At 45.8% G+C, this 26290-nt stretch overlaps 1 protein-coding gene and 2 pseudogenes across 1 annotated transcript; 2 read left to right on the top strand and 1 right to left on the bottom strand.

The window, feature by feature from the left end:
* Positions 1-1218: 1218 nt before the first annotated feature.
* NEIL2 (nei like DNA glycosylase 2) lies at positions 1219-22723 on the top strand. The gene is made up of 5 exons (XM_077868619.1): positions 1219-1378; positions 3451-3590; positions 7096-7454; positions 19535-19731; positions 21667-22723. Exons 2-5 carry the CDS (start codon positions 3453-3455, stop codon positions 21978-21980), a joined length of 1008 nt encoding a protein of 335 aa, XP_077724745.1. The 5' UTR covers positions 1219-1378; positions 3451-3452; the 3' UTR covers positions 21981-22723.
* On the top strand, positions 13802-14437 carry LOC144296492 (large ribosomal subunit protein eL29 pseudogene; annotated as a pseudogene).
* Positions 17214-18592, bottom strand: LOC144296583 (26S proteasome regulatory subunit 7 pseudogene; annotated as a pseudogene).
* Positions 22724-26290: the final 3567 nt, after the last annotated feature.

Here is a 26290-nt window from a genome sequence, read left to right as displayed (position 1 = left end):
AGGATTGTGGCTCTGGCTTCCTTCCCAGCTCAGCCAGAGTCTAGAGAATGGGGACTTAGGGGCTCCAGAAGCTACCATTTGTGTACACCTAATCCTACAGCAGGTAGGGGATGTCCAGGGACATCTTGGTGGGGATGTTATTCTCCAGAAGAGGCCAAATATAGAAAGAGGGAGACTAGAAGGTTCTCAGGGGATCTGTCCCGGAAACTCAGCATCTGCAAACCTCATCCCCTTTGTCTCCAGGGTCCCGCTGTACTGAGGAATATGAGTATCCCAAGCTTTCCTAGCCTTCCTCCCCTCACTTCCTGCCCTATTCCTTTAGTATAAGGCCACCTGTACGCTACCTCCTGATCAGCAGGACACAGCCTGAGAAAGGACTGGGCCTGTCTCCTCTGCTGGCCACGTCCTTCTCAGGACTGCCTGCTATCCTGGACAGTTTCCAGAACACCTGCGCTGGCACTTCCCCAAACTTCCCTGTCGTCTTCTTGGAAAGTGCTGGCTCCCCACTCTCTTTGGAGAACTAACAATGGAACATATTTATTTATTTTTTTTAAAGAGTCTACCGTTTTATCTTTATTACGCTATGAAACAAAAATTTAAACACTATTTTTAAAGCAAAATTTGCTTATGGCAAAATCAAGTAACACTGTTCAAATAATACAAAGGGAAAGACCCCACTCTTCAAATATTTCATGAGAACTTCTTGACAACCTGTTTCCTTTCCAAAATGACCTGAGGTTGGAAGCCTTCCAAATCAACTCAAAGACTTCGCCCGAAGCACCCAAAGTTCTCCTGTTCAGGAACTTCACTCTTTTCTATAACCGCCTGCCTGTGTAAGAGGATAAACTTTCCCAAGTCGGATTCTTCGTCTCCTCCACGTGCTGGATCCCTGTGTCTCAGCCCTTTTTCTCCCACTTTCTCTCGCCCTTTAAGCCTGACACGCGGCCTCAGCCCAGCCTGCAGCGACCTTCTGGGGAGCAGCCTCGCGTCCTCCCAAGCCAGAGCGAAGCCCCGCCCCTGAGGCCCCGCCCTCGAGGCCCCGCCCCCTCGAGGCCCCGCCCCGCTTGGCCCCGCCCCCGCCCCGCGCGCCCCGTCCCGCCCCAGGGGCGGAGCCCCGCTCTACCCCGCGCCCCGGCGGAACCCCTCCTCCACCCCCGCCCCCGCCAAGCCCTTCCCCCCGGGAGGAGGAGCCCCGCGCCTCCCCTCCCCTGCCCACCTCCCGACCTAGCCCCGCTGCGCGTCCCCGGGACCTTTCCGCGTCCAGCCCTGCGCAGTCGTGCGCGGACGGCGGCCGAGACCGCGCTGCACCCTGCGCCCGAGACGACGTGCGGGCCTCGCCGCAGCGCGGGGGGTGTCGCGGGGCGCGGGCCCGAAGCCGGTGAGTGCAGCCTCCCGCCCCTCCGTGGCCCGCGCGGTGGGGCGCGGGGAGCCGCCCGGGGAGGCGGTGCGCGCAGCCCCTGCGCTCGGGAGTGCCCGGCTTCCCCGCGGCCTGCGCGCAGTCGTCACCTGCTGCCGCCGGGACCGCGCTGTGACCGGCAGCTGGAAGCATCCCTTACGGAACTGCACCCCAGGCCCAGTGTTTCGGTTGGCTTGTTTACCCGGTACCTCCCTGCATTTACCCCGGGGAGGCTCCCCTGGGGCCCTGTCTCCGCACCCTGCATCTCCCCGCCTCACCTAGACAAAGGGGCAGAAAGCCGCCAGTGCAGAGCCTTCCTCAGAGAGGAAGACGCTCCGAAGCCCCTCTCCTCTGCCACTGCCAGTGTGGTCCGCGAGGGAGCCGTGAACCCGCGAGCCCCTGGAGGGAGGGGGCTTGAGACTAGGCAGGACGCCCCCCTCAAATCTGTGTCCTCAAATCTGCCTCCACTCCCTTAAGGCTGTGGCAAAGACAGCTCGCTGCCCAGTTTCCCATCCATAAGCATCCCTCAAAAAACATGCCCACGTGTTAAGAGATTTCAAGGGTTAGATGCATTTCGGATGAAAGCTTTTCCAGAAGCTTCCTCAGTTGGAGATGACCTGGGCGGGCACTGAGAGCTAGCCGGTTGAGGTTAAGGTCTCTGAAGTCAGGCAAGTCTTGCAACCCAACACTTTTGTCAGGACAGCCTCGACAATGTCTTGAAGGTCTGATTAGGGGAAACAGCGCTACCCTTTAGCGAAAATAAAGCACCATCCCCCGTAAAATACACGTTATTGAATGTGCTGCTAATTCGACTGTGAGAAAGCGTGGATATAGTAAGATCTCCATTTTGGAGTTTTTTTTTTTTAATTTTTATTTATTTATGATAGTCACAGAGAGAGAGAGAGAGGCAGAGACACAGGCAGAGGGAGAAGCAGGCTCCATGCACCGGGAGCCCGACGTGGGATTCGATCCCGGGTCTCCAGGATCGCGCCCTGGGCCAAAGGCAGGCGCCAAACCGCTGCGCCAACCAGGGATCCCTCCATTTTGGAGATTTTTAATTGTCTTTTAGAATTGTTAAACTACAGTAGTAACCACTCTGCCAGGTACCTACTTAGTTCTTTGGCTTTTCATCGTAAATTATAGAGTCTTGTGCAGGTGAGGAAACACGTGGCTAAGTAGTGTACCCGGGGTAAGGGGCAGGGCAGGGGGTGTGGGGACATCTAGCTGTGAGAAGCCAGGGCACAGGCCATTCAGACTCCAACATCTGAATGCTTTATACATAAACTCTTAGTGAACTTGTTTGATTTGGGGCAGGGAGAGATGAGGGTCACAGATAGCCATACATCAAGGTTAAAACAACCTCAGCTGTTATCAGTGACCAGGGATAATTATCTGCAGTTAAGCTGGACGTGGCCTCTCCCTGCTCTGAACTAACATGACCCCGTGTCTGCACTTGTCATAGTTCTGAGCTCTGCATTGTCGTCACATACACAGTGCCCCTCCTGGTGGGGTGGTCCTGGGAAGACCAGATCTACATCTGTGTCTCTGTGTCCCTTACAGTCTTCTCTTCCATCACCATTTCTCCTCTAAAGTGCTGCTGATAAATCAGCAGTAATAGGCTGGAATGATTGGTATGGCTGAAGCAGGGGCGGGGGTGCCAAGAAAGCTTGGAGGCGAGTTTGGGGCCTGCGGTGCAGGTGGTAAGTACCAAAGGCCAGCTCCCATTCAGGCTGCTGCAACGTCAAAGAAGCGGGCTCCCATGACATGATGCCTTAGCATGCTGTCAGTGCTTAATAAGTGTTTGCTGCATGGAGAAATGTGAGACGGGCCGGAAAGGGAAACCATCGCTGGGAAACTGGGCCACACCCCGCCATAGCTGGTCCATCTCTTTGATCTGACCACTCTTCTCAGCCACACTCCCTCTGTGACCATATATACTTTTCAAGTCAATGGCAAAAAATAGCTGCTCGAAAGCTTGGAACTTTGCACCCACCAGAAATACCAGAGAAAAACTAGCTCAGTCAGTGGCTTCTTTTCCCCATATCTGCCTGCAGGGATGCCGGAAGGACCATCTGTGAGGAAGTTTCACCACTTGGTCTCCCCTTTTGTGGGGCAGCAGGTGGTCAAGACAGGGGGCAGCAGTAAGAAGCTGAACCCTGCCAGCTTTCAGTTCCTATGGCTCCAGGATGCCCAGGTGAGTTCATCGGGGCTTGTTTGCTACCTCCTGTAAATGGGCTGGCTCCATCAGCACATCCTGTGACTTCCCTTAGAACTTCTCTCAAGAATTTTAAACTAGCACTTCCTTGAGCCCAGGACAACCATGCTGGGACCCCACGCAGCTCCTCCTCTTTAGGTCTGATGTTTCTCAGCCAGAAGTGGGCATCTCAGTGGCCTGTGGAACTCTAAAATGTATACTGTGCACACGTGAGCTGGAGATTCAGATTCAGAGAGTCTGTAGTGATTCTGGTCACCCAGGGTCCAGCTGACTCTGATGTATGCCTCTGGTTGGGAACGAGCAAGGAGGTAAGGAAGGCACATAGCTTTCTGATCTAGATTCAGGTCGGCTCATCCACACCTTGAGCATGAGTCAGAATTGCCTCCAGGGGCTCCCAGGGCTGCTGTGGTCTGATTTGTGCCTCCTTCTGGAAGCCTGCTTCTTATCCTATCCCAAATCACTCTTTGAGTCATGGTGAACTACCCGGGGCTCCTCAACCAATCCTTCTTGCCCACGGTTTTGACACGTTCCCCACCCCCCACCCCCATTTGGGCAGATCTTCCTTTTTTCCCCCACCTCTGCCCCCATTCCTGTCCCTTCATGTGACTGGTAATTCCTCGTCGTCAGCCTTGCCATTACATCCTCTGAGAAGCCTGGCCTGTCTGCTCTAAGGGTGGGGAGAGACTTCTCTGCTTGCAGGGCACCCTGTACTTCCCTCTGTTGGATCCTTATTGCTGAATTGGTCCTACTGGTTGAGCAGAGGAGACAGATTGACAAGGCAGGGCCTGAGCCCTCCTAGTATTGTATGCCCAACACTTAGCTGAGTGCCAGCTCTTAGGAAGCATATATATGGTAATAAGCTATAGAAAAAGTAAATTAGCTCCTTTGCTTTGCTGTGTGCTCCTGAGCAAATTACTTAATCTCTTAGTTGGAGTTTCTACAATTGTAAAATGGAGATAAATTGCTTAGCAGTTAAAATTGTGTTAAATAGACTTTATGGCTGACATAGGTGCTCAATAAAGGTTAATCCTGTTTTTTCCACCTTGTCCTTCAAACACACCTTGTGAGTTATAAAACCTTCTTGGTTAGAACTGAAAAGAGATCTTCTAGACTTTCACTTATCTTTTTTTAAATTTTATTTATTTATTCATGAGAGACAGAGAGAGAGGCAGAGACACAGGCAGAGGGAGAAGCAGACTATGCAGGGAGCCCGACGCGGGACTCAATCCCGGGACTCCAGGATCACACCCCAGGCTGAAGGCAGGCCCTAAACTGCTGAGCCACCCAGGGATCCCCTAGACCTTCACTTATATTTTCTACATTTGGAGATAGAGAATCAGAGAGGGAGAACACTCCACCCAAGTTGATATGTCAACTTGATATGGGCTAGCTGGATGCCAGGCCACCTGACCTCCAGATCTGTGCTCCTCCCATGAGAGCTTTTGGACTCTTTGACCAGATTACTGAAAGGTTTGCAGGGGCAGGATTGGATCCTTTCATCTCTGGAACCCTAGCCCTTAGCCTGTGCCTGTCCCAGATCTGGCTCTCAGAGAATATTTACGGAATGGCTGAGTGGACAGAAGAATGTGTGGATAGGGAGCCTCGAGATGGAACTGCAAACTGGTTCCTAGTAAACCAACACAGAAATTGGTGTTGTGGGACCCCAAGAACCCTGAGGGACAGAGAGAACTGTCTCGCATGTGGTTGGTAAGTTCTCATCACTGTGCTCCTTTCTCTGTGCCTCTACCTCCTAAGGATCTGAGTTGAATTTGGAAAGGAAGACCTCTCTCTACAACGGGGAAGCCTGTTAGGTAATTGAATGGGAAGGGGGGAAGCATATAATGCCCATTGGAGGGCCTCAGCAGAGAAGAGGTCCTTGTGGCCTGAAGTAAAAGGCTTCATGGAGGAAGTAAGATTTGAGTTGGACCTTGAAGGATGAAGGATTTAGGTGGACCAGAAGGAAAAGAAAGGGCATTTCAGATTTGTGAAGCAGTCACAGATAGGCGAATGGAGATAGAATGAGCAACACGGGCTAATGAAGCAGGGAAAAGATTGGTTCTACCCTCTACCACCCGTTTTTCTGGCCTGTCTCTTCTGTGTCTTTCCTCGTTGGTTCTCCAGTTTCTGTATTTGGAATTGTGTTTAATTATGACAGATTCAGAAGAGCAGATTCTTCATGTCTGGAGCTTTGGTTTTTGCCTCTGCCCATTGACATAGTGTGAAGTCCTGGGGAGGTGGTCCAGGATATATGGGAGAACACGAGGTCATCGGGCACCAAGCTCTTTCTGTAGGATTTTATTGCTGCCAGTTTGTGTATGGTGTGCATGGCTGTGTGCTAATTATTTCTAACAAAGGAAAAGTATTATGAATTAAATAAGAGGACTAGGGACGCCTGGGTGGCTCAGTGGTTGAGCATCTGCCTTTGGCTCAGATCATGATCCTGGGTCCTAGGATCGAGTCCCGCATCAGGCTCCCCACAAGGAGCCTGCTTCTCCCTCTGCTTGTGCATCTGCCTCTCTCTCTCTCTGTGCCTATCATGAATAAATAAATAAAATTTAAAAAAAATACAAGGATGACAATTTGTATTTATTTCTTAGCTAATCTGTGAAAACATTGGCAGCATATCTTCTCAGTCATTCTAGGGTGGTCCTGCTGTCTAGCATGGACCTATGTTACTGCTAATCTAATTCTTCTGGCTTTCAATCACTTTTTTTTTTTTTAAGATTTTATTTATTTATTCACTATAGACAGAGAGAGACAGAGACAGAGACACAGGCAAAGGAAGAAGCAGGCTCCATGCCAGGAGCCTGATGTGGGACTCGATCCCGGGACTCCAGGATCGCGCCCTGGGCCAAAGGCAGGCGCCAAACCGCTGAGTCACCCAGGGATCCCCGCTTTCAATCACTTTGAAAACCATGTGCTAACCACTCGTACCACTGCAGCTAAGAGCAAAGCCAGATCCAAAATACTCGGGGAGCTTCATGGAAGAGGCAAGAAGGGATAAGTTTGCCTTAGGCCTAATATCTGCATATACTTCTAGTCTTCCCTTTTCTGGATCTGTAAGGCTGTCTTCATCCATTCAGACTACTGTAGCAGGATAGCACAGACTAGGTAGGTAGGTGGTTTATAAACAAGAGAAATTTATATCCCACAGTTCCAGAGAATAGAAATCCAAGATGAGACAGCCTGGCAGTTTTGGTGTCTGGTGAGAACCTGCTTCCTGGTTCATAGCCATCTTCTTGCTGTCTTCACATGATGCCGGGACAAGGGCACTCTCTGGGATCTCTTCTATAGGGACACTAATCCCTTTTAGGAGGACTTCACCCTCATGACCTAATTACCTCCTGGAGGTGCCACCTCCAGATACCATCACATTGTGGGTTAAGTTTCACCATACAGATTAGGCGGTTGGTGGTGTGAGGGGAGGCGGCCACAAGTCCATAGCAAAGACTTAGATCGTGTCCGTTTTTTTTTTTTTTTCTAGGTCCATGGAAAGAAATTATTCCTTAGATTTGATCCAGATGAAGAACTTGGGTCCCTTGGCAATGTCTCACTGCCTGAGCCTCTACAAAAAGGAGAGAGGGAGGAAGAGGACCAGGACCAAAAGCAGGCCTTGAGGCCCAGCAGCCAGAACATCTCTAACGAGCCCTCTCAGCCCCTGGAGCTTGTCATTCCCAGTGGAGACAGTGGTTTGGAGTGTTTGCAGGGAGACACTTCTGCTGGAGGAGGTGCTGAGAGGTGGCTGCAGGTCAGCTTCGGCTTATTTGGCAGCATTTGGGTGAACGAGTTCTCCAGAGCAAAGAAAGCAAACAAGAGGGGTGACTGGCGGGACCCCATTCCGAGGTAATGGTGTGGTTGAGCATGCTGTGGGTCATGGCTCTGCAGGGCCTGTGGGTTTTCACTCGGGTCCCATGTGCCGGTCGGGGGCTGGGCTCTGTGGGCTCACTCAGGTGAGCTCTGCAGCAGCCCTCTTCTTCAGAGACAGAAGACACCTCCCTGGCCACCTATAGGTCTGTGCTCAGAGGGGGTAGAAGTGTACTGGGACAGCTTAGAAAAGGGAAGAACTTTCCCAACAAGCATGGGACATTTATGGCTTGACTAGTACACTCTGAATTTAGGGACAGAATTGTCCCCGTTTTAATCCGTTGAATGGTGGGAAGAATATCTTGGTGTGTAAAACCCCGTCCGTGTTCAGGATTATTTCCTCAGTGCAGATTTTTCCCCAGGAGTCGTTGCTGGTCACTGAGAATAAACATTCTCATGGCCTTGGAGAAGTGCTCACTTAGCTGAATTTTTTTTTTTTAAGATTTTATTTATTCATAAGAGAGACACACACAGGCAGAGATACAGGCAGAGGGAGAAGCAGGCTCCATGCAGGGAGCCGGATGCCGGACTTGATCCTGGGACTCTAGGATCACGCCCTGGGCCAAATGCAGGCGCTCAACCGCTGAGCCATGCAGGTGTCCCTTTAGCTGAATTCTTAACTAGTTTTGAATTATTTGTATACTTTTTAATCAATTTGTAGTGGCTTTGTATATTATGTGTTAACCTTTGTGATATGTAGTGCCAGTATTGTTTCAAGCCCACCTGTGTCTTTTGATAATGTTTATGCTTTTTGGCATTCAAGATTTAAAAATTTTTTAGGAGTGCTTAGGTGGCTTAGTCGATGAAGGGTCGGACTCTTGGTTTTGGCTCAATCTTATGGATTGTGGGATGGAGCCCTGCATCATATCTGGCTCCATGTTCAGTGGGGAGTCACCTGTAGATTCTTACCCTCTGCCCCTCCCCCCACTCATGCACTCCTGCTCTCTAAAATAAATCTAAACAATTTTTTAAAATATCTTGGGCAGCCCGGGTGGCTCAGTGGTTTAGCGCTGCCTTCAGCCCAGGGCATGATCCTGGAGACCCAGGATCAAGTCCCACGTCAGGCTCCCTGCATGGAGCCTGCTTCTCCCTCTGCCTGTGTCTCTGCCCCTCTCTCTCTCTCTGTATCTCTCATGAATAAATAATTAAATAAAAATATCTATTGAAGTATAGTTGACATCAAAGTTATGTCAGTTTCAGGTGTAGAACGAAATGATTCAACAATTCTAGACATTACTCAGTGTTCACAATGATAAACGTAGTCATCGTCTGTCACCAAACAATGTTATTACAGTATTATTGACTATATTCCCTATACTGTACTTTTCATTTCTGTGACTTACTTATTTTAGAACTGCAAGTCTTTACCTCTTAATCCTCTGTACCTATTTTGTCCATCCTCCCACCCCTTGGGATTTTACATTTTTGTGGGGTCATTGGTCCGTAGTTTTCTTGATAGTTCTTAAGGTTTCTCCTCTTGCCAAAGAAGGCCCCTTCTACCTAAAAGTCACACTACTCTTCCATTCTAAAGTTCCATAATTACATATCTTTATGTTCAGAACTATAGTGTTTATTTATGGTATGACATAGGGCTGGCAAGACGCTTTGGACTGTAAAAACAACTCAGACTGGATTGAGTGGGGAGGAGATTTTTTGGCTCACATAATGGGAAGTTTTGATTGACAGTGGGCATTGGTGTTGACTCAATTCCCAGCTATGGGCTTCACGTGCTTGTGATTATCCTGTCTGTGCATTTATCCACATGTTGGTCTTGTCCTTAGACCAGCAGCAAGAGGCCCTTGTAGTCCAGGCTTTATGTCCACACAGGAAGAGAGAAGAGGGGAAGAGAAGGTCATTTCTCGAAGTTCAGATGAGCAAGGAGAGCTTTCTCAGAAACTCTCAGCAAACCTCTCATGGCGTGAAGCTGGCTCATGGGCTGATTGCTGAATTAGTCACCAGTCAGGGCAATGGAAATGCTCTTCACTAACAAGCCTCATCCCTAACTGGGTTTTCAAATTTATTGTCCCAGAGTTAATACACATCATTCTCTTATTTTTTAAATATCTTCTTGTGAAGTTATGTCTGCCTTTTTTTTCTTCTTCATGTTTTTTTATTTTCCTTTGTCACCTACCCCCCTTTTTTTCTTAATTAGTCTTACCAAAGTTTTATCAGCTTTGTTGATCTTTCAAACAATGATATTAGTTTTATATACTCTATATGGGAAGAGTATTTTCTGCTTTTCCAAATGTTTCAGTGGGGTCATCATTTTGTTTTGTTGTTATTTTTTTATTGGATTGTGATCAGGATATCAAGCCTGTAAGTTTTCTACTTTGGGCATCTATTAAAATTTGCAGCCAAACACATCATTGATCTTTGCTTACATTTTGTGTATATAAATGAAGATATAGTATGTTATGTTCATGAAAAGTAAAATATTATGTAACTGTTAAGAACAAGTTATTGCTTTATTGCTTTGCTCATGCAAATTCTCCCCATCCTTACTTATTTTTTGTTTATTTAATAATGTCAAACATGGGAAGAGGAGCATTAAAATCCTCTAGGGTGATTGTGGTTTTAGGAAGTTCCTCCTTGCCTTTCTATGTGTTCATGTGTTTGCTATCCTGTTGTCCAAAGCATCAAGGTCTCTAACTCTCACAGGTTCTTTGTAGTGTTATTATTAAATAACAATACACCCTTGGAGAGCCTGGGTGGCTCAGTCAGTTAAGGGTCTTGATTTGGGCTCAGGTCATGATCTCAGGCTCGTGAGTTTGAGCCCCACATCAGGCTCCATACTGAGCATGGAGTCTGCTTAAGATTCTCTCTTCTCTCCTCTCCCTCTGCCCCTTCCCTCCACCTCTCCCTCTCTTTTTCTCTCTCTGTCTCATTCTCAAAACAATAAAGTAAAATAAAATAATAGCATACTCTCTATTTGCCTTTGTCTTGAATTCTGCTTTTCTTTTTTTCCCTTTAATTTCAGTTAATTAACATATTATTGGTTTCAGAGGTAGAGTTCACTGATTTCATCAGTCTTATATAATACCCAATGCTCATTACATCACCCAGTTACCCTGTCCCATCACCCGCTACCCTCCAGTGACCCTCAGTTTGTTTCCTATGATTAAGAGTCTCTTGTGGTTGTCTCCCTCTCTGATTTCATCTTGTTTTATTTTTCCCTCTCTTGCCCTATAATCTTCAGTTTTGTTTCTTAAATTCCACATATGAGTGAAATCATGTAATTGTCTTTCTCTGATGGACTTATATAACTTAGCATAATACTCTCTAGTTCCATTCACGTTGTTGCAAATGGCAAGATTTCATTTTTTTGATGGCTGAGTAATATTCCATTGTATGTAAATAAACCACATCTTCTTTGTCCATTCATCTGTTGATGGACATCTGGGCTCTTTCCATAGTTTGGCTATTGTGGACATAGCTGCTATAAACATTGGGGTGCAGGTGGCCCTTCAGATCACTATATTTGTATCTTTGGGGTAAATTCCCAGTAGTGCAATTGCTAGGTTATAGGACAGCTCTATTTTCAACTTTTTGAGGAACCTCCATACTGTTTTCCCAGAGTTGCTGCACCAGCTTGCAATCCCACCAAGTGTGAGAGGGTTCTCTTGTCCCTCACCAACATCTGTTGTTTCCTGACTTGTTATTTTTAGCCATTCTGACTGGTGTGAGGTGGTATCTCATAGTAGTTTTGATTTGTATTTTCCTGATGCCAAGTGATGTGGAGCATTTTTTTCATGTGTCCATTGGCCATTTGTATGTGTTCTTTGGAGAACTGTTTATGTCTTCTGCCCATTTCTTGATTGGATTATTTGTTCTTTGGGTGTTGAATTGTTAAGTTCTTTACAGATTTTGGATACTAGCTCTTTATCTGATACGTCATGTCATTTGCAAATATCTTCTGCCATTCTGTTGATTATCTTGAGCTTTTTGACTGTTCCCTTTGCTGTGTAGGTTTTTTATCTTGATGAAGTCCCAATCATTGATTTTTGCCTTTGTTTCCCTTGCCTTTGGAAACATGTCTAGCAAGAAGTTGCCATGGCCAAGGTCATAGAAGTTGCTGCCTGTGTTCTCCTCTAGGATTTTGATGGATTCCTGTCTCACATTCGTTCATTTTTGAGTCTATTTTTGTATATGGTGTAAGGAAATGGTCTAGTTTCATTCTGTATGTGGCTGTCCAATTTTCCCAACAGTATTTGTTGAAGAGGCTTTTTTCCAGTGGATATTCTTTTCTGCTTTGTCTAAGGTTAGTTGACCATAGAGTTGAGGGTCCCATTTCTGGGTTCTCTATTCTGTTCCATTGATCTGTGTGTCTGTTTTTGTGCCAGAACCATGATCACAGCTTTGTAATGTAGCTTAAAGTCCTGAATTGCGATGCTGGTTTTCCTTTTCAACATTCCTTGGACTATTTGGGGTCTTTTAAGTTCCATACAAATATTAGGATTATTTGTTCCGGCTCTGTGAATAATGTTGCTGGTATTTTGATAGGTATTGATTGCATTGAATGTGTAGATTGCACTAGGTAGCATAGACATTTTAACAATATTTGTTCTTCTCATGCATGAGCATGCAACATTTTTCCATTTCTTTATGTCTTTCTCAATTTCCTTCATGAGTGTTCTATAGTTTTCTGAATACAGATCCTTTGCCTCTTTGATTAGGTTTATTCCTAGATATCTTATTGTTTTGGGTGCAATTGTAAATGGGATTGTCTCTTTAATTTCTCTTTTTCTGTCTCATGTGTTAGTGTATAGATACGCCACTGTTTCCTGTGTGTTGATTTTATATCCTGCCACTTTGCTGAATTCCTGTATAAGTTCTGGCCATTTTGGGCTGGAGTCTTTTGGATTTTCCATATACAGTGTCATGTCATCTGTGAAGAGTGAGAGTTTCAGCTCTTCTTTGCTGATTTGGATGCCTTTTATTTCTTTTTGTTGTCTAATTGCTGAGGCTAGGACTTCTAGTACTGTGTTGATCAGTAGTGGTGATAGTGAACATCCCTTCTGTTCCTGACCTTAGGGGAAAAGCTCTCAGTTTTTCCCCACTGAGAATGATTTTGCTGTGGGCTTTTCATATATGGCTTTTATGATGCTGAGGTATGTTCCCTCATTCTTACACTGTGAAGAGTTTTAATCCAGAAAGAATGCTGAATTTTGTGAAATGCTTTTTCTTCATCTATTGAGAAGATCATATGGTTCTTGTCCTTTCTTTTATTAATCTAGTGTATTGCATTTATTGATTTGCAGATATTGCACCACCCTTGCAGCCCAGGAACATATCCCACTTGGTTGTGGTGAATAATCCTTTTAATATACTGTTGGATCCTATTGGCTAGTGTCTTGGTGGGAATTTTTGCATCTATGTTCATCAGGGATATTGGTCTGTAATCCTCCTTTTTGATGGGGTCTTTGTCTAGTTTTGAGATCAAGGTAATGCTGGCCTCATAGAAAAAGTTTGGAAGGGCAGCCCGATGGCCCAGTGATTTGTCGCCGCCTTCGGCCTGGGGTGTGATCCTGGAGACCCGGGATCGAGTCGCACGTCGGGCTCCCTGCATGGGGCCTGCTTCTCCCTCTGCCTGTGTCTTTGCCTCTCTCTTTCTCTTTGTGTCTGTCATGAATAAATAAATAAAAATATTTTTTTATTTTTTAATTTATTTTATTTTTTTTAATAAATAAAAATCTTAAAAAAAAAAAGCTTGGAAGTTTTCCTTACATTTCTATTTTTTGAAACAGTTTCAGAAGAATAGGTATTAATTCTTCTTTAAATGTTTGGTAGAATTCTGCTAAGAGGACACCTGGCCCTGGACTCTTGTTTTTTGGGAGATTTTTGATTACTGATTCAATTTCTTTGCTGGTTATGGGTCTTTTCAGGTTTTCTATTTCTTCCTGTTTCAGTTTTGTTAGTTTATACATTTCTAGGAATGCATCCATTTCTTCCAGATTGCCTAATTTGTTGGCATATAGTTGCTTATAATATGTTGTTATAATTGTTTGTGTTTCTTCAGTGTTGGTGGTGATCTCTCCCCTTTCATTCATGATTTTATTTATTTAGGTCCTTTCTCTTTTTGATAAGTTTGGCCAGCGGTTTATCAATCTTAATTCTTTCAGAGAACCAACTCTTAGTTTCATTGATCTGTTCTACTATTCTTTTGGTTTCTATTTTATTGATTTCTGCTCTAATCTTTATTAATTCTCTTCTGCTTGGTTTAGGCTTTATTTGCTTCTTTCTCCAGCTCCTTTAGGTGTAAGGTTAGTTTGTATATTTGAAACTGTTGTTTCTTTAGAAAGGCTTGTATTGGTGCTCGGGGAGCCGCGGGCTTTGGTGCAGACATGGCCAAGTCCAAGAACCACACCATGTACAACCAGCCACGAAAATGGCACAGAAATGGCATCAAGAAACCCCGGTCACAAAGATGCGAATCTCTTAAGGGGGTAGACCCCAAGTTCCTGAGGAACATGCGCTTTGCCAAGAAGCACAACAAGAAGGGCCTGAAGAAGATGCAGGCCAACAATGCCAAGGCCATGGCTGCGCGTGCTGAGGCTATCAAGGCTCTTGTCAAGCCCAAGGAGGTTAAGCCCAAGATCCCAAAGGGCGGCAGCCACAAGCTCAATCGACTTGCCTACATCGCTCACCCCAAGCTCGGGAAACGTGCTCGTGCCCACATTGCCAAAGGTCTCAGGCTCTGACGGCCAAGGCCAAGGCTCAAACCAAGGCCCAGGCTGCAGCTGCGACCCCGGCTCCGGCTCCAGCTTCTACTCCTGCAGTGCAGGCTCCCAAAGGTGCCCAGGCCCCCACAAAGGCTCCAGTGTAGAGGCTTCTGCCTGCCAGTGTGAGGACGGAAGGACTGGTATGACCCCTGGGCTTCTGTCTGCATGGGCCCGGTGTCCTCCTGTGCTATTTGTACAAATAAACCTGCGGCAGGCTCAAAAAAAAAAAAAGAAAGAAAGAAAGGCTTGTATGCTTTGTATACTTCCCTCTGAGGACCACCATTGCTGCATCCCAAACGTTTGAACAGTTCTGCTTTCATTTTCATTTGTTTCCATGAATTTTTAAAATTCCTCTTTGATTTCCCAGTTGACCCATTCATTCTTTATCTTTTTTTAAAAAGATTTTATTTATTTATCCATGAGACATGCAGAGAGAGATGGAGAGAGACATAGGCAGAGGAAGAAGCAGGCTCTCTGTGAGAAGCCTGATGCGGGACTCAATTCCAGAACCCCGGGATCATCCCCTGAGCCAAAGGCAGACGGTCAACCACTGAGCCACCCAGGGGCCCCCCCATTCGTTCTTCAGTAGGATGCTCTTTAGCCTCCATGTTTTTAAGTTCTTTCCAAATTTCTCTCTCTCTCTTTTTTTTAAACAGTATTGAAGGCTATTTCTAAAGATCTTTTATTTATTTATGGTAGACATAGAGAGAGAGAGAGAGTGAGGCAGAGACACAGGCAGAGGCATAAGCAGGCTCCATGCGAGCCTGACGCGGGACTCGAGCCCGGGACTCCAGGACCGTGCCCTGGGCCAAAGGCAGGTGCTAAACCACTGAGCCACCCAGGGATCCCAGTTTTTCTCTTAAAAAAAAAAAAAGATTTTATTTATTCATGAGAGAGAGAAATAGAGAGGCAGAGACATAGGCAGATGGAGAAGCAGGCTTGATCCTGGATCCTGGGATCAGGCCCTGAGCTGAAGGCAGATGCTGAACCACTGAGGCACCCGGGTGTCCCCAAATTTTCTCTTGTGATTGAGTTCCGGTTTCAAAACATCATAGTCTGAAAATATTCAGGGAATGATCACAGTCTTTTGGTACTAGTTAAGACCTGATTTGTGACCCAGTATGTAGTCTGTTCTGGAGAATTTTCCACGTGTGCTGGAGAAGAATGTGTACTCTGTTGCTTTAGAATGGAATGCTCTGAATATATCTGTAAAATCCATCTGGTCCAGTGTATCATTCAAAGCCCTTGTTTCCTTGTTGATCTTCTGCTTTGATAATCTGTCCATTGCAGTGAGTAGGATGTTAAAGTCCCCTGCTATTATTGTATTGTTCATGTGTTTCTTTTATTTTGTTATTAATTGGCTTATGTAATTGGATGCTCACATGTTAGGGGCATAAATATTTACAATTGTTCGATCTTCTTTTTTGGGTGGACCCTTTAATTATGACATAGTGTCTTTCCTCATCTCTTATTACAGTCTTTGGTTTGAAGGCTAATTTTTCTGATAGAAGGATTCTTTTTTTATATCTCTGGTTGAGTTCACAGGTGTTCAGAATGACTTGATAGCTATCTAGCTGAGTTCCTGGGACCAGACAAAACTAAGGTCTCCTATTCCTCTGCCATCTTGGACTCTCTGAATTCTGCTTTTCTTGATAGTGATAATGCCACTCAGTGCTTGGTTGGTCCCCTACTTGTTATTTTTTTTTTCCACTTAGAGTGTGCTTTTTCACTTACATTATTTTTTTTTTTTTTTTTTTTTTTTTTAAATTTTTATTTATTCATGATAGTCACAGAGAGAGAGAGAGAGAGGCAGAGACACAGGCAGAGGGAGAAGCAGGCTCCATGCACCGGGAGCCCAACATGGGATTCGATCCCGGGTCTCCAGGATCACGCCCTGGGCCAAAGGCAGGCGCCAAACCGCTGCGCCACCCAGGGATCCCTTTCACTTACATTAGATATATTTCTTATGAACAGAGCATATTGAGCTTTTGTATCTCTTTAAAGTCAAACCAAAACACTTTGTTTTGAAATAGGATAGCTGTGGTGTTTGGATATTCTTCCATTTGCCATTTTATTATACCTTGTTTGTTTTTTTTTCTGTTGAGTTTCTCAAGTTTCTTTTTAAATTTTTTTTTTTACTCCTGTTGATTGCAAGTACTGCTATTCCTCTTCTTTCTGTTGGTAATAATGTTCCCTTTAAATTAGACCTGTATTTTTTCTTCATTAACAGTGACCAAATGTTTAATAACATTAGTAACATGTCTCCCTTCTTACTGAATCTGGTTTTTTGCTCTCTTTCTTTCATCCTTTGGAGAGGACACCTTGGAAATATTTCTACTTCACTACTTCTTTTCTGTCCTGTTCACCCCATCTTTTGTGTTTGCTGAGGTAGTTCAGAATTTTAGTTCTAGATTGTTAACTATATATTATTATTAATTATCTGTAGTTAATATTAAAAACACATTAATCTGGGTATCCTCTTTGTTTTATTCAATTTTGAAACCGTTTATTTTTGTGCATGCAATGGTTACTAACAAGTCTGTTTAGTAAGGTTAGGATTCTAGTTAAAAGAAGTGTTTTTGGGCAGCCCCGGTGGCTCAGCGGGTTTAGTGCCACCTTCAGCCCAGGGCATGATCCTGGAGACCCAGGATCGAGTCCCATATCAGGCTCCCTGCATGGAGCCTGCTTCTCCCTTTGCCTGTGTCTCTGTATCTGTCTCTGTCTGTCTGTCTCTCTCTCTGTCTCTCATGAATAAATAAAATCTTTAAAAAAAAGTTTTCATCAAAGCCTTCAGAGTTCAGTTGTATGTCATAGAGCAGGGAGTAGCACTGAATTTGGCATAAGACTTATTTATAGCCTCCATGGAATCATCCTCAGTAGTGATTTTTCACCATTCCCTGATGGCAATACCAGTTCCGTGCAGATGCTTCTTTTTTTATATGTAAATTTATTTTTTATTGATGTTCAATTTGCCAACATATAGAATAACACCCAGTGCTCATCCCATCAAGTGCCCCCCTCAGTGCCCGTCACCCAGTGACCCCCACCCCCCGCCCACCTCGCCTTCCACCCCTGTGCAGATGCTTCTAAGCTTAGCACCAGATCTATTTGGACCCAGTCATGCTAACAACTCAAATTTGATATCTCTTTCGACACTCACAGAACAAGCATGAATCTTAAAAATGGGAGTCCAACCCTCTAGATCAGGTAAGCTAAATGTAGTCTTTCCAATTTCCCTGGCCTTATCAGTGCTGGATGCAAAATGTCAGGTCTGGTAGTGGCCATCAGCACTTTAATGTTGCCTCAAGGATAAAACTCTCCATTTGATTGATCAGTTCCAGCATCGTTCTTTGTACTTCATTGTCTCCTTCAGCAGCAGCATCAAAATGAGCCCCTTCGCTAGCATCAATTTCATAAAAGAGATAAGGCAGGCTTGTTTTGTTCTGGGCATTTCAGAGAGTTCATGAACCATTCGAGTGCCCGGTACACAGACATACTTCTGTCAAGTTCACATCCCTAACTCGAACGAAGAAGCACCAGTCCTATTAGCCACTGACCAAGCACAGAGTGTTTTGCCTGTACCCATAGACCAAAGATTAGCACACCCTTGGGAGGCTCAATGTCAAGGTTAATAAACCTCCCTGGATGAAGTAATGGGGTTTCAACTACCAAAGTTTCTGAATCTCTTCCTTAGAGCCAGCCACATCACTGCATGTGACATTAGGTTTTTCCTCCACGTGCATCATGATAACCATTGCGTCAATCTTAGGAGGCAGTGGAATGTGAATTTGATACTTATTTCCATCCATACCAACTCTCATCCCTTCTTCAATGTTGGTAGGTGCTACTTGATCACTGAGGTCCACCACAAATGTAGCCACGTGCTTCACATTGATAATGCACTTTGGGTCCTCCAAATCAGCACTGATCATCTGTGTGCACCTCACAGCCTGCAGAAGCTGTTCACTCTGCAGTGTTCACTTTTCTGTAGCCAAATCACAAGAGTGAGGTGGGGCCAGGCCAGTGTCAGATTCTTTAATACCAGTGAGTTCATTCATCTGCTCAAGAAAGTGTTGCATGTCATCTTCAACCTGCTTTATCTGCCTAGAGTCAGTGCTCTGACCATGTTTTCAGCAAGGCAATCTCCCCCTCATCCAGACCTCAGATGGGCTCGTCGTCATCCTCCTCCTCATTCTCTGGTTGTCTGCAGATCAGCACTGAGGTAATCCAGCCTTTTAGGAGCTCCAAGTGCCTCTCAGCTCCTTAGTGATCACATGGCACCTCACTTGCTTCTGGCGGTCAGCATGGGTAGCTTCTGATTCAAGAATGCCTTCCTAACACATTACAGTTCTCAGCTGTGCTCTTGTACGGTCTCTTTAGATCTCTCACAATAAACATGTAGCCCAGGGCTGCCCTTCTGTCCTTTCTTTCCCTGTCCCCTTGGCTTGAGGTCCCTGCTGACCTCATTTCTGTGGGGCATGTATTTTTCCTTGAGTAAACCTCAGAGACTGTGGTAGATGTGCCTCCGAATCCTTTTCCTCTAAAGTTGTCTTTCCAGGGGAGCACCTGGGGTGCTCAGTCAGTTAAGCGCTCAATTCTCGATTTCAACTCAGGTCGTGATTTCAGGTCGTGGGATCGAGCCCTGACTCAGTCAGGCTCCATGCTCAACATAGAATATGCTGATCCCTGCCCTGCTGCTCTCATCCCCCCACCCCATCTCACACACACACACACACACACACACACTCCCTCTCAAATAAATAAATATAATTAAAAAAATAAATAAACGAAGTTGCCCTTTTACTTCCACATCAGAATAGCATCCAGGTCAGATACATGGATTTATCTTCCATTCTGCCTCAGATGTGGGGTCTGGTCTGGTTATCTACCCTTACACAGTAACCCATTATTTCTTTATCAAAGTTCATAAAGTTTTTCCTGTGTCCTTGGAATTCAGGAAGTCATGGGCATATATGTAGGGGTATGTATTTCTTGGTAAATCTTGCCTGGACTGGGAGTGGTGCCTCTTTGGCATCCATTTCTCTGTCTTTCCTAAAAAACTGCTTTTGTGCAAGTAGCCACACCTCCTGGGCTTTAAGACTTCTGTACGTCATGTTATCTTCAGTGAACCTGTATGGCTATGATCAGAAAGTTGGAGTGATACATAGGTTTTCTTTTACTTACTGCATGTAGCCCTGAGATTTTTATGATTCTGGCAGAGCCAGAGCCTTTTCTTGTTTGGAGTCTTGGCTTCCCTGGGTTAACTTTGACGTTGGAGTGGGACCAGTGTGTACATATCCCCTCAACTACCTGCACTTAGAATCTTTTCTTTCTTTCCAGGTTGGTCTTGTACCTTAGCGGTGGCAGCTTCCTGGCATTTTATAATTGTCAGATGTCCTGGAGATCTTCGGCCTTGGTCCAACCCACCTCTGACATCTTGTCTGAAAAGTTCCATCGAGGACAAGCCTTGGAAGCCCTGGGACGGGAGCAGCCTGTCTGCTATACACTATTGGACCAAAGATACTTCTCAGGCTTAGGTATAACTGATGAGAAAGGGATGAGACCCACCTCAGGTCTCCTTGTGGCAATCACTTACTCGCCTTAGCTTCACTTCCTTCAGGTTTGACTGAGAGAGTTAGGTTAGACAATTTCTGGTTTTTCTCTTGGCTTCCGAATTTACATCCTAATTATATTATCAGCTGGGGTCTGCCCATGGCCACACCATAGCATAACTTCCTAAAGGGCAGGAGTCATGTCTTCCTTCTCTTTGAATCCTCTCATGCGTGGTGCAGTGCCTGGCACACAGGAGGTACTTGATTACTCAGTCAGTGTCTTCAGGGAACAGGACACTGTGCAATTTGCTGAGGGAGAGCAGTGCATTTGCTAACAGGGCCTCTCGCAGATGGAGCTGCCTGCTGGCAAAGCACAGATGCCTCAGGCCTCCATCAGGATCTTAAAAGCCATGAGTGAAGAAGCAGGTTCCCTCTCTCTGTTCAGGTGTCCTGAGCAATGAAACCATGAGCATTTTCAGGTGAGGAAAAGAGCTGAGCAATTTGAAAACTAGAACAGCTAACTAGCTGAATTCTAAGAACTGACTGCTCTTACTACCTCCACAGAGGACTAAGTGCTTCTGTGACTGGCTACTGAGTCAGTTGAGTGAGCTGCTGGTGAAAAAATCACCTCATATCCAGGGCCTGATGGTGCCTGCTGTAGGCACAGCTCCCCTCAGCAGCAGGAAGGAGGCCCAGGGGCTTGCCAGATGGTGGCCTTGCATTTTCACATTAAGACCTGTGGGAGCCCATGCACCCTGAGGGAGAAAGAGGCCTTCAGGTGTAGCCTGTGGGATATTTATAAGCTGGACCTAATGATCTCTTAACTAGTCATTGTTACTAACAATAGTAAGAACAGCCGACATCTTTCAAGTGACTAACATGCCAGGTACCTGGTTTCATCACTGCTAGTCTGTAGAATAGCTACTTGTTAGTTTTCCCTTTATTCACGTGAAGAAACCAAAGCAAAGGACACATTGCTGCTAAGTGGTGCAGGTGAGATACGAATCCACGTAGTTTGCCAGGGAACTAAAGAGAAACGTGTGTGTGACTAGGGGTGTGATTATGAAGCCCTTGCAAAGAGCGGTGATGTCCTTCATCCATTATCCTGCACATGCTGAACACTTGCATTCTACCAAGTTCAGCTTCTCTCCTCCAGGAGATTATTAATGGCCCGGCAAGCATGAGCTCATTTCACTGCAACTTCAGATAGATTATGACAAATGCCTAGTAGAGGTTAAAGAAAGTGTGCCATTGGAGCGTTTTGAAGAGAGTTGTTGATTCTGGAAGGAGGAGGGATCAAGGCTGGCTTCACCAAGAATGAGGCAGTAGTAGACAAATAGTGAAATAATACTTTCTAATACTTTATATTTCAGGCATTAGGCTTGACATTTTAAATAATAACAGCTAATATTTACTGAGTGGTTACCAGCCGCAGTGCTCAGCGTGTGTGTGTGAGTGTCAGTCAGTGTGTGCGAGAGAGAGGATTCTCATTTATTGCTCATAAAAGCCAGGTAACCGATCCCCATTTTACAGATGAGGAGTGTGAAGCTTATAGAAGCTAAGGAACTTGCCAGGGTCACATGGCTAGGATCCGGTTGAGCAGGGGTTCAAATGCAGGCGGTCAGGTTCCATAGCCTGTTTTGATAACCTCTTTGCTGTAACATGGTCCATGGTTTTACCTTCACAACAACCTGCAAGGTAAGTAAGTATTAGCAAACTCACTTGGCAGACAGGGAAGTTGACTGAGAGTACGTGACTTGCCCAAGAGCCACCAGGCCATGGTAGAGTTGGTTCTGGGTCCTCTGAGGGATCTCTCCTGCTGCCGCCATACCAGCTTCAGAAGTTTGTTGACTTTGTGGACTGGGCTTATCATGGATGTGTTGTTCTTCCTTCCCTTGTCCTCTCCCTGCTTCCTCCCAGGGAACATCATTAAGAATGAAGCCTTGTACAGAGCCGGGATCCATCCCCTTTCTCTTGGTTCACTCCTCAGTCCTCGGCATCTTGAGGCCCTCGTGGATCACGTGGTGGAGTTCAGTGCAGACTGGCTTCAGGGCAAGTTCCAGGGCAAACAGCAGCACACGCAGATCTACCAGAAAGAGCAGTGTCCCGTCGGGCACCCGGTCATGAAAGACGCATTCGGGCCTCCAGGTGGTTTCCAGAGGCTGACCTGGTGGTGCCCTCAGTGCCAGCCCAGGCTGCCACCCAACGAGCAAGAGCAGGCCCAGCACTCCTAGCATGCTCCAGCCCTTCTTCACAGAACCTTGCCCTCGAGGGGCCGTGATTCCTGAATGTCAAGAAAGCAGGTGTTGTCGGCGTTTGGGTCTGAGTTCAGGAGTTTGAGAGCAGGGTGGGTCAGGGGGATGTCAGTAGTGCTGCTAGCCATCTCGCTGGAGTTAGGTTGAAGGCGGTTTCTACAGGGTTCCATTTTTTCCTTCTCTAGTTTTGGTTAATTCTTGCTATCTAATGCTGCCATTGGGAAAGATGAGAAAAATCCTGATGACGACAGTAAAGGGAAAAACCTCCCAGTGGGGCGATGCGAAAGCACATGGAAAGCAGCTATGCTTCAACGTTACTTTGCAGGTGCTTGGTTTTGTGTTTGAAAACTTGGTTGATTATAAGGCTCTCTGTTTAAGACACAGGAAAACAGAATTTTCTTTCTTTGTTCTCCTAGAGGATGGAGTAGCACATGAGAGCAGTGCTCTGATTGAGCCTCCTGCCTGGATCCTTTTCTATGGGTTGGAGACCCCTGGAGAAGGGTCAGAGGAGGAGAGGGACCGGGGAATTGGCCACCTTCCCTCTGTGCCCAGGGGGTTTTAGGAAAAAGCCACTTACTTCCTCCTCAAGGTGATATATTTGACTGTTGGTATGTTGAGCAGCACAGGAATCGAGGGTTGTAGAGACACTGTCAGGCTGTTAGCAACAGCTATAAGAAAGTAGGACAGCTTTGTTTATGAAAATAAAGCTCTGTGTTATTTTCTGTTGTCATCTTTATTTGGCGGCCCAGACTCTTACGCTGTGAATAACTGAGCTCAATGAAGGCGCCTACCTAGGGCCCACTGATGTAGCCTGATGGATCCACTTAAAAGGAACAGGGCAGGGAGGGGGTGAATATACACCTGCTTTTCTGCTCATAGATGTGCTCCCCTGGCATGAAATCTGCCAAAGCACAGCTGGATTTACTTCTGTTGCACCAGCCTCTGGCCTACAAGTCACTATGTGATTTGCACTAGTGAAATTGAAAACAGTGGTTAATATTTCTGGCTTTCCCTTCATCTCTCTTTCCCTCATCTCTCATCAGGAGTTGTTAACACTGGGGAAAGCCATTTTATGGCACACTTGTAACCCGTAGAATAGTTAATATATACTGAATACGTACCCTGGAAAGCTTTTAGCCTAGTTCTGGCCATATCATCTGCAGAAATCCCCATGGTGATGAGTACTCACTGTTACTGTCCTTGTTTTATAGATGAGGAAACTGAACTCCAGACTAGAGGCTGAGGAACTTGCTTAACATCACATAGTTAACAAAGTTCAAGGGCATGCACTTATCACCCACTATTTTGTGGTCCCCTCTGCATCAGGCCTTTGTAACTGTGCCCCCGTGCCAACCCCCGTGCTGGCTGACATCATTAGGGGTATGTCCCTAGAAGTAGCCAAGCTTCCTTTGATCCATCTTCTCTAAAAATAGGCCCCTAGGAAGAAGCATCATTTGTGATGTCTCACAGATGAAGGGTTCTGTCATTAAATAATGCTCCCTCTTGGAGCTTTCTGGAGCTTATAGAAGGTTCCAAGAAATCCTGCACAATTTCCAAATCGTTTTATCATGAAACCCATTTTACCAGGGCACCTGGGTGGTTCAGCAGTTAAGCAGCTGTCTTCAGCTCAGGTCATGATCTCGGGGTCCTGGGATCAAGCCCTGCATCTGGCTCCCTGCTCAGCAGGAAATCTGCTTCTCCCTCTCCCTCTGCTTGCTGCTTCTTCCTCTGCTTGTGCACTCACTCTCTCTCTGCCAAATAAATAAATTCTTAAGAAACCCATTTTACCTTTACTCTTCTTTGGAACAGAGTGTAGAAAAGGCTGTAATCCATTAGGTTCCAACATTTCTGCACACATTGTTTCAATCTGTTTTCAAATGTGCCTCTCCACAATCTGATTTTCCTTTGGATTGTTACCTGTAACCAGTACAGCAACCCTGTTCAATCATGACAATTTTTTTTTAAAGATTTTATTTATTAGAGCATGAGCCGGGTGAGGAGCAGAGGGAGAAGCAGACTCCCCACTGAGCAGGGAGCCTGACGTCGGGCTCCAACCCAGGACTCCAGGATCATGACCTGAGTGAACCGAAGGCAGACACTTAACCAACTAAGCCACCCAGGTACCCCCAGTCATCGCAATTCTTACATCGAATTCTAAATCCTTCCTGCTTGTTTTGCACCACAAATCTCTTCTACAACTGTACTTCAGTTATCTTTTTTACTTCACAAAAGTGCCAGTTCTTTTGGCCTTAGATTATGTATGCCTAAGAAAATAGCATAATCTGGAAGACTTAAAGACAAATGGATGCTCTTGCCATCCTGGAGGCTGGAAGTCTCCCAGTCAAGATGCTGGCAGGTTGGTTTCCTCCTGAGCTGTCCCTCTTGGGCTCGCAGCTGTCTTCTTGCCGCATCTTCCCGGGCCCTTTTCTCTATGTGCAGGCCCTCTTGGGTTCTCTGTCTCTCCTTAGAAGGACACCTGTCTTATGTATGTGTGAGGGCCCCACAATTAGGACAGTTCACCTTAATTACCTTTTTAAAGGTCCTATCCAAATATCCCATATGGTAGGTTAAGTCTTCAACATTGAAATTGCCTGGGGGTGGAGGTGGTGGTGGTAGTAGTAGTGGATACAGTTCAGTTTGTAACAGGATACAAAGGGGTTTCAGAATCTTCAACTTCTCAGAGGCCATTTCTCCATACTTTTTTTTTTTAACTTAAATTAGTTGTAAAACCCTACTTCCAGACCAGATGCTGTGAAAATACCATTTGAGTAATAATAGATTGCTATTTGTATCTACAAGAATATATACACTCTTGCTTGTGGTGTGTGTGTGTGTGTGTGTGTATAATGTGAAAATGTGTGTGAGGGGCACCTGGGTGGCTCAGTTAGTTAAGCATCTGCCTTTAGCTCAGGCCATGATCCTGGGATCCTGGAATCGAGCCCCACATCGGGCTCCCTGCTCAGCAAGGAGTCTGTTTCTCCCTCTGCGCTCCCCACTTGTGTGCGCACACTCTTTCATGTATACATACATATATATACTCACATATACATGTTTCCTTAATTCAAATTTACTTTTCTAACCCATATGGAATAACGTAAGTGTGAGATGTTAGGCATAAACTGGGGCAAAGATGGCATCCAGCCAATTTCTTCTAAGTCAACATCTGATCAGTACAAAAGGTTTATAGTACAGGAGGGAAATGGGATGCGAAGGCTCTAGAGACACTGGGCACCACAGCCTGAGTGTGGGTCTGCACCTGTTGTGATTGGTGAAAAAAGAAAGAGAAGAATGCTGTTGTTGGGAAGAGAAGAGCTAGGCCTGGAAACAGCAGTGTGAGGAGAGGTACGAGAGCATTGTGGGGTCAGGCTCCTGGGTGACTAGCTATGCGGACACAGGGCTGGGAGGTTGGGAGCTGGTAATTCCTCAAGCTTGCCACCTGCCCTAGAGGAGCCCAGCTGCTGGCCAACAGGGAACATCAGCCAGGGGATGTGCTCATCCCCTGGCTGAGCAGGTTCTGTGGGGGAAGCGAATCCAATGTGAGGCATGTTGAACTGGGGACACCTGTGTGGCACCTTACTGGGGGGGACATACTCCTAGCTCTCTGCAGCCTAGGTTGGAAGGCACAGAGTTTGGAGTTTTCCCTCTAGTGTGATGTTCAGCTAAAGAAAGTTAACAAGGGCCCTCACATGGCATGAGAAAAGATGGCAATCGCCGTGGAACCGTAAAAAAAGTCTTGTGCTTAAAGGGCGAGAGCAGAAAGAGAAGCTAGTCAATGAAAGATCAAATATAATAGGAGGAAAAATAAGCTTCGGGTAGAAGCAAATAGCCCATAATACTGGCTTATGCTGAATTGAAGGAGGAGGAGGAGAAGAGACCGTTGGATCCGTCAGTCAATCAAATCTGAGATCATGATAACCTCCAGGAAAGCAATTTGTGCAGAGTGGCAACCAGTCTGAAGGGGCTGAGAGATGCGTGGGAGCTGAGGAAGTAGAAGGGATGAGAGTGGTCTGCTCTTCAAGAAGGTTGGTTCTGAAGGAAACGAGAGAGAGGAGGTCAGGGAGGAGAATCATTTATGAAAGGGTGGCTATGATGTGAGGATTTGCACATTAGTGGAGAGGAGAAACTAGGAGGGTGCAAGAGCAGGCCAGCTTCGTCTCTTAAAGATGACCTGGCCAGGAGAGGAAGATCCAGAGAAAATTCGCTGAAGGTGAGGTCTTTTGAAATACAAAGGAGGAAGGGAAAGGTTTGTAACAGCGATTCTGGGAATTTAGAGCCACTTTGGGTTTCAG

The sequence above is a fragment of the Canis aureus genome, chromosome 24 (genome assembly GCF_053574225.1).
Source record: "Canis aureus isolate CA01 chromosome 24, VMU_Caureus_v.1.0, whole genome shotgun sequence".
NCBI classification, from domain to species: domain Eukaryota; kingdom Metazoa; phylum Chordata; class Mammalia; order Carnivora; family Canidae; genus Canis; species Canis aureus.
The sequence above is the reverse complement of the archived record's forward strand: the minus strand, read 5'-3'. Positions and strand labels throughout refer to the sequence as shown.

Coding starts and splice junctions, on each gene's coding strand:
- NEIL2 (XM_077868619.1), top strand. CDS start 3,453: ATGCCGGAAGGACCATCTGTGAGGAAGTTTCACCACTTGGTCTCCCCT. Junction 7,455..19,534: donor TGGCGGGACCCCATTCCGAG/GTAATGGTGTGG, acceptor CTTTCTTTCCAG/GTTGGTCTTGTACCTTAGCG. Junction 19,732..21,666: donor AAGATACTTCTCAGGCTTAG/GTATAACTGATG, acceptor GCTTCCTCCCAG/GGAACATCATTAAGAATGAA.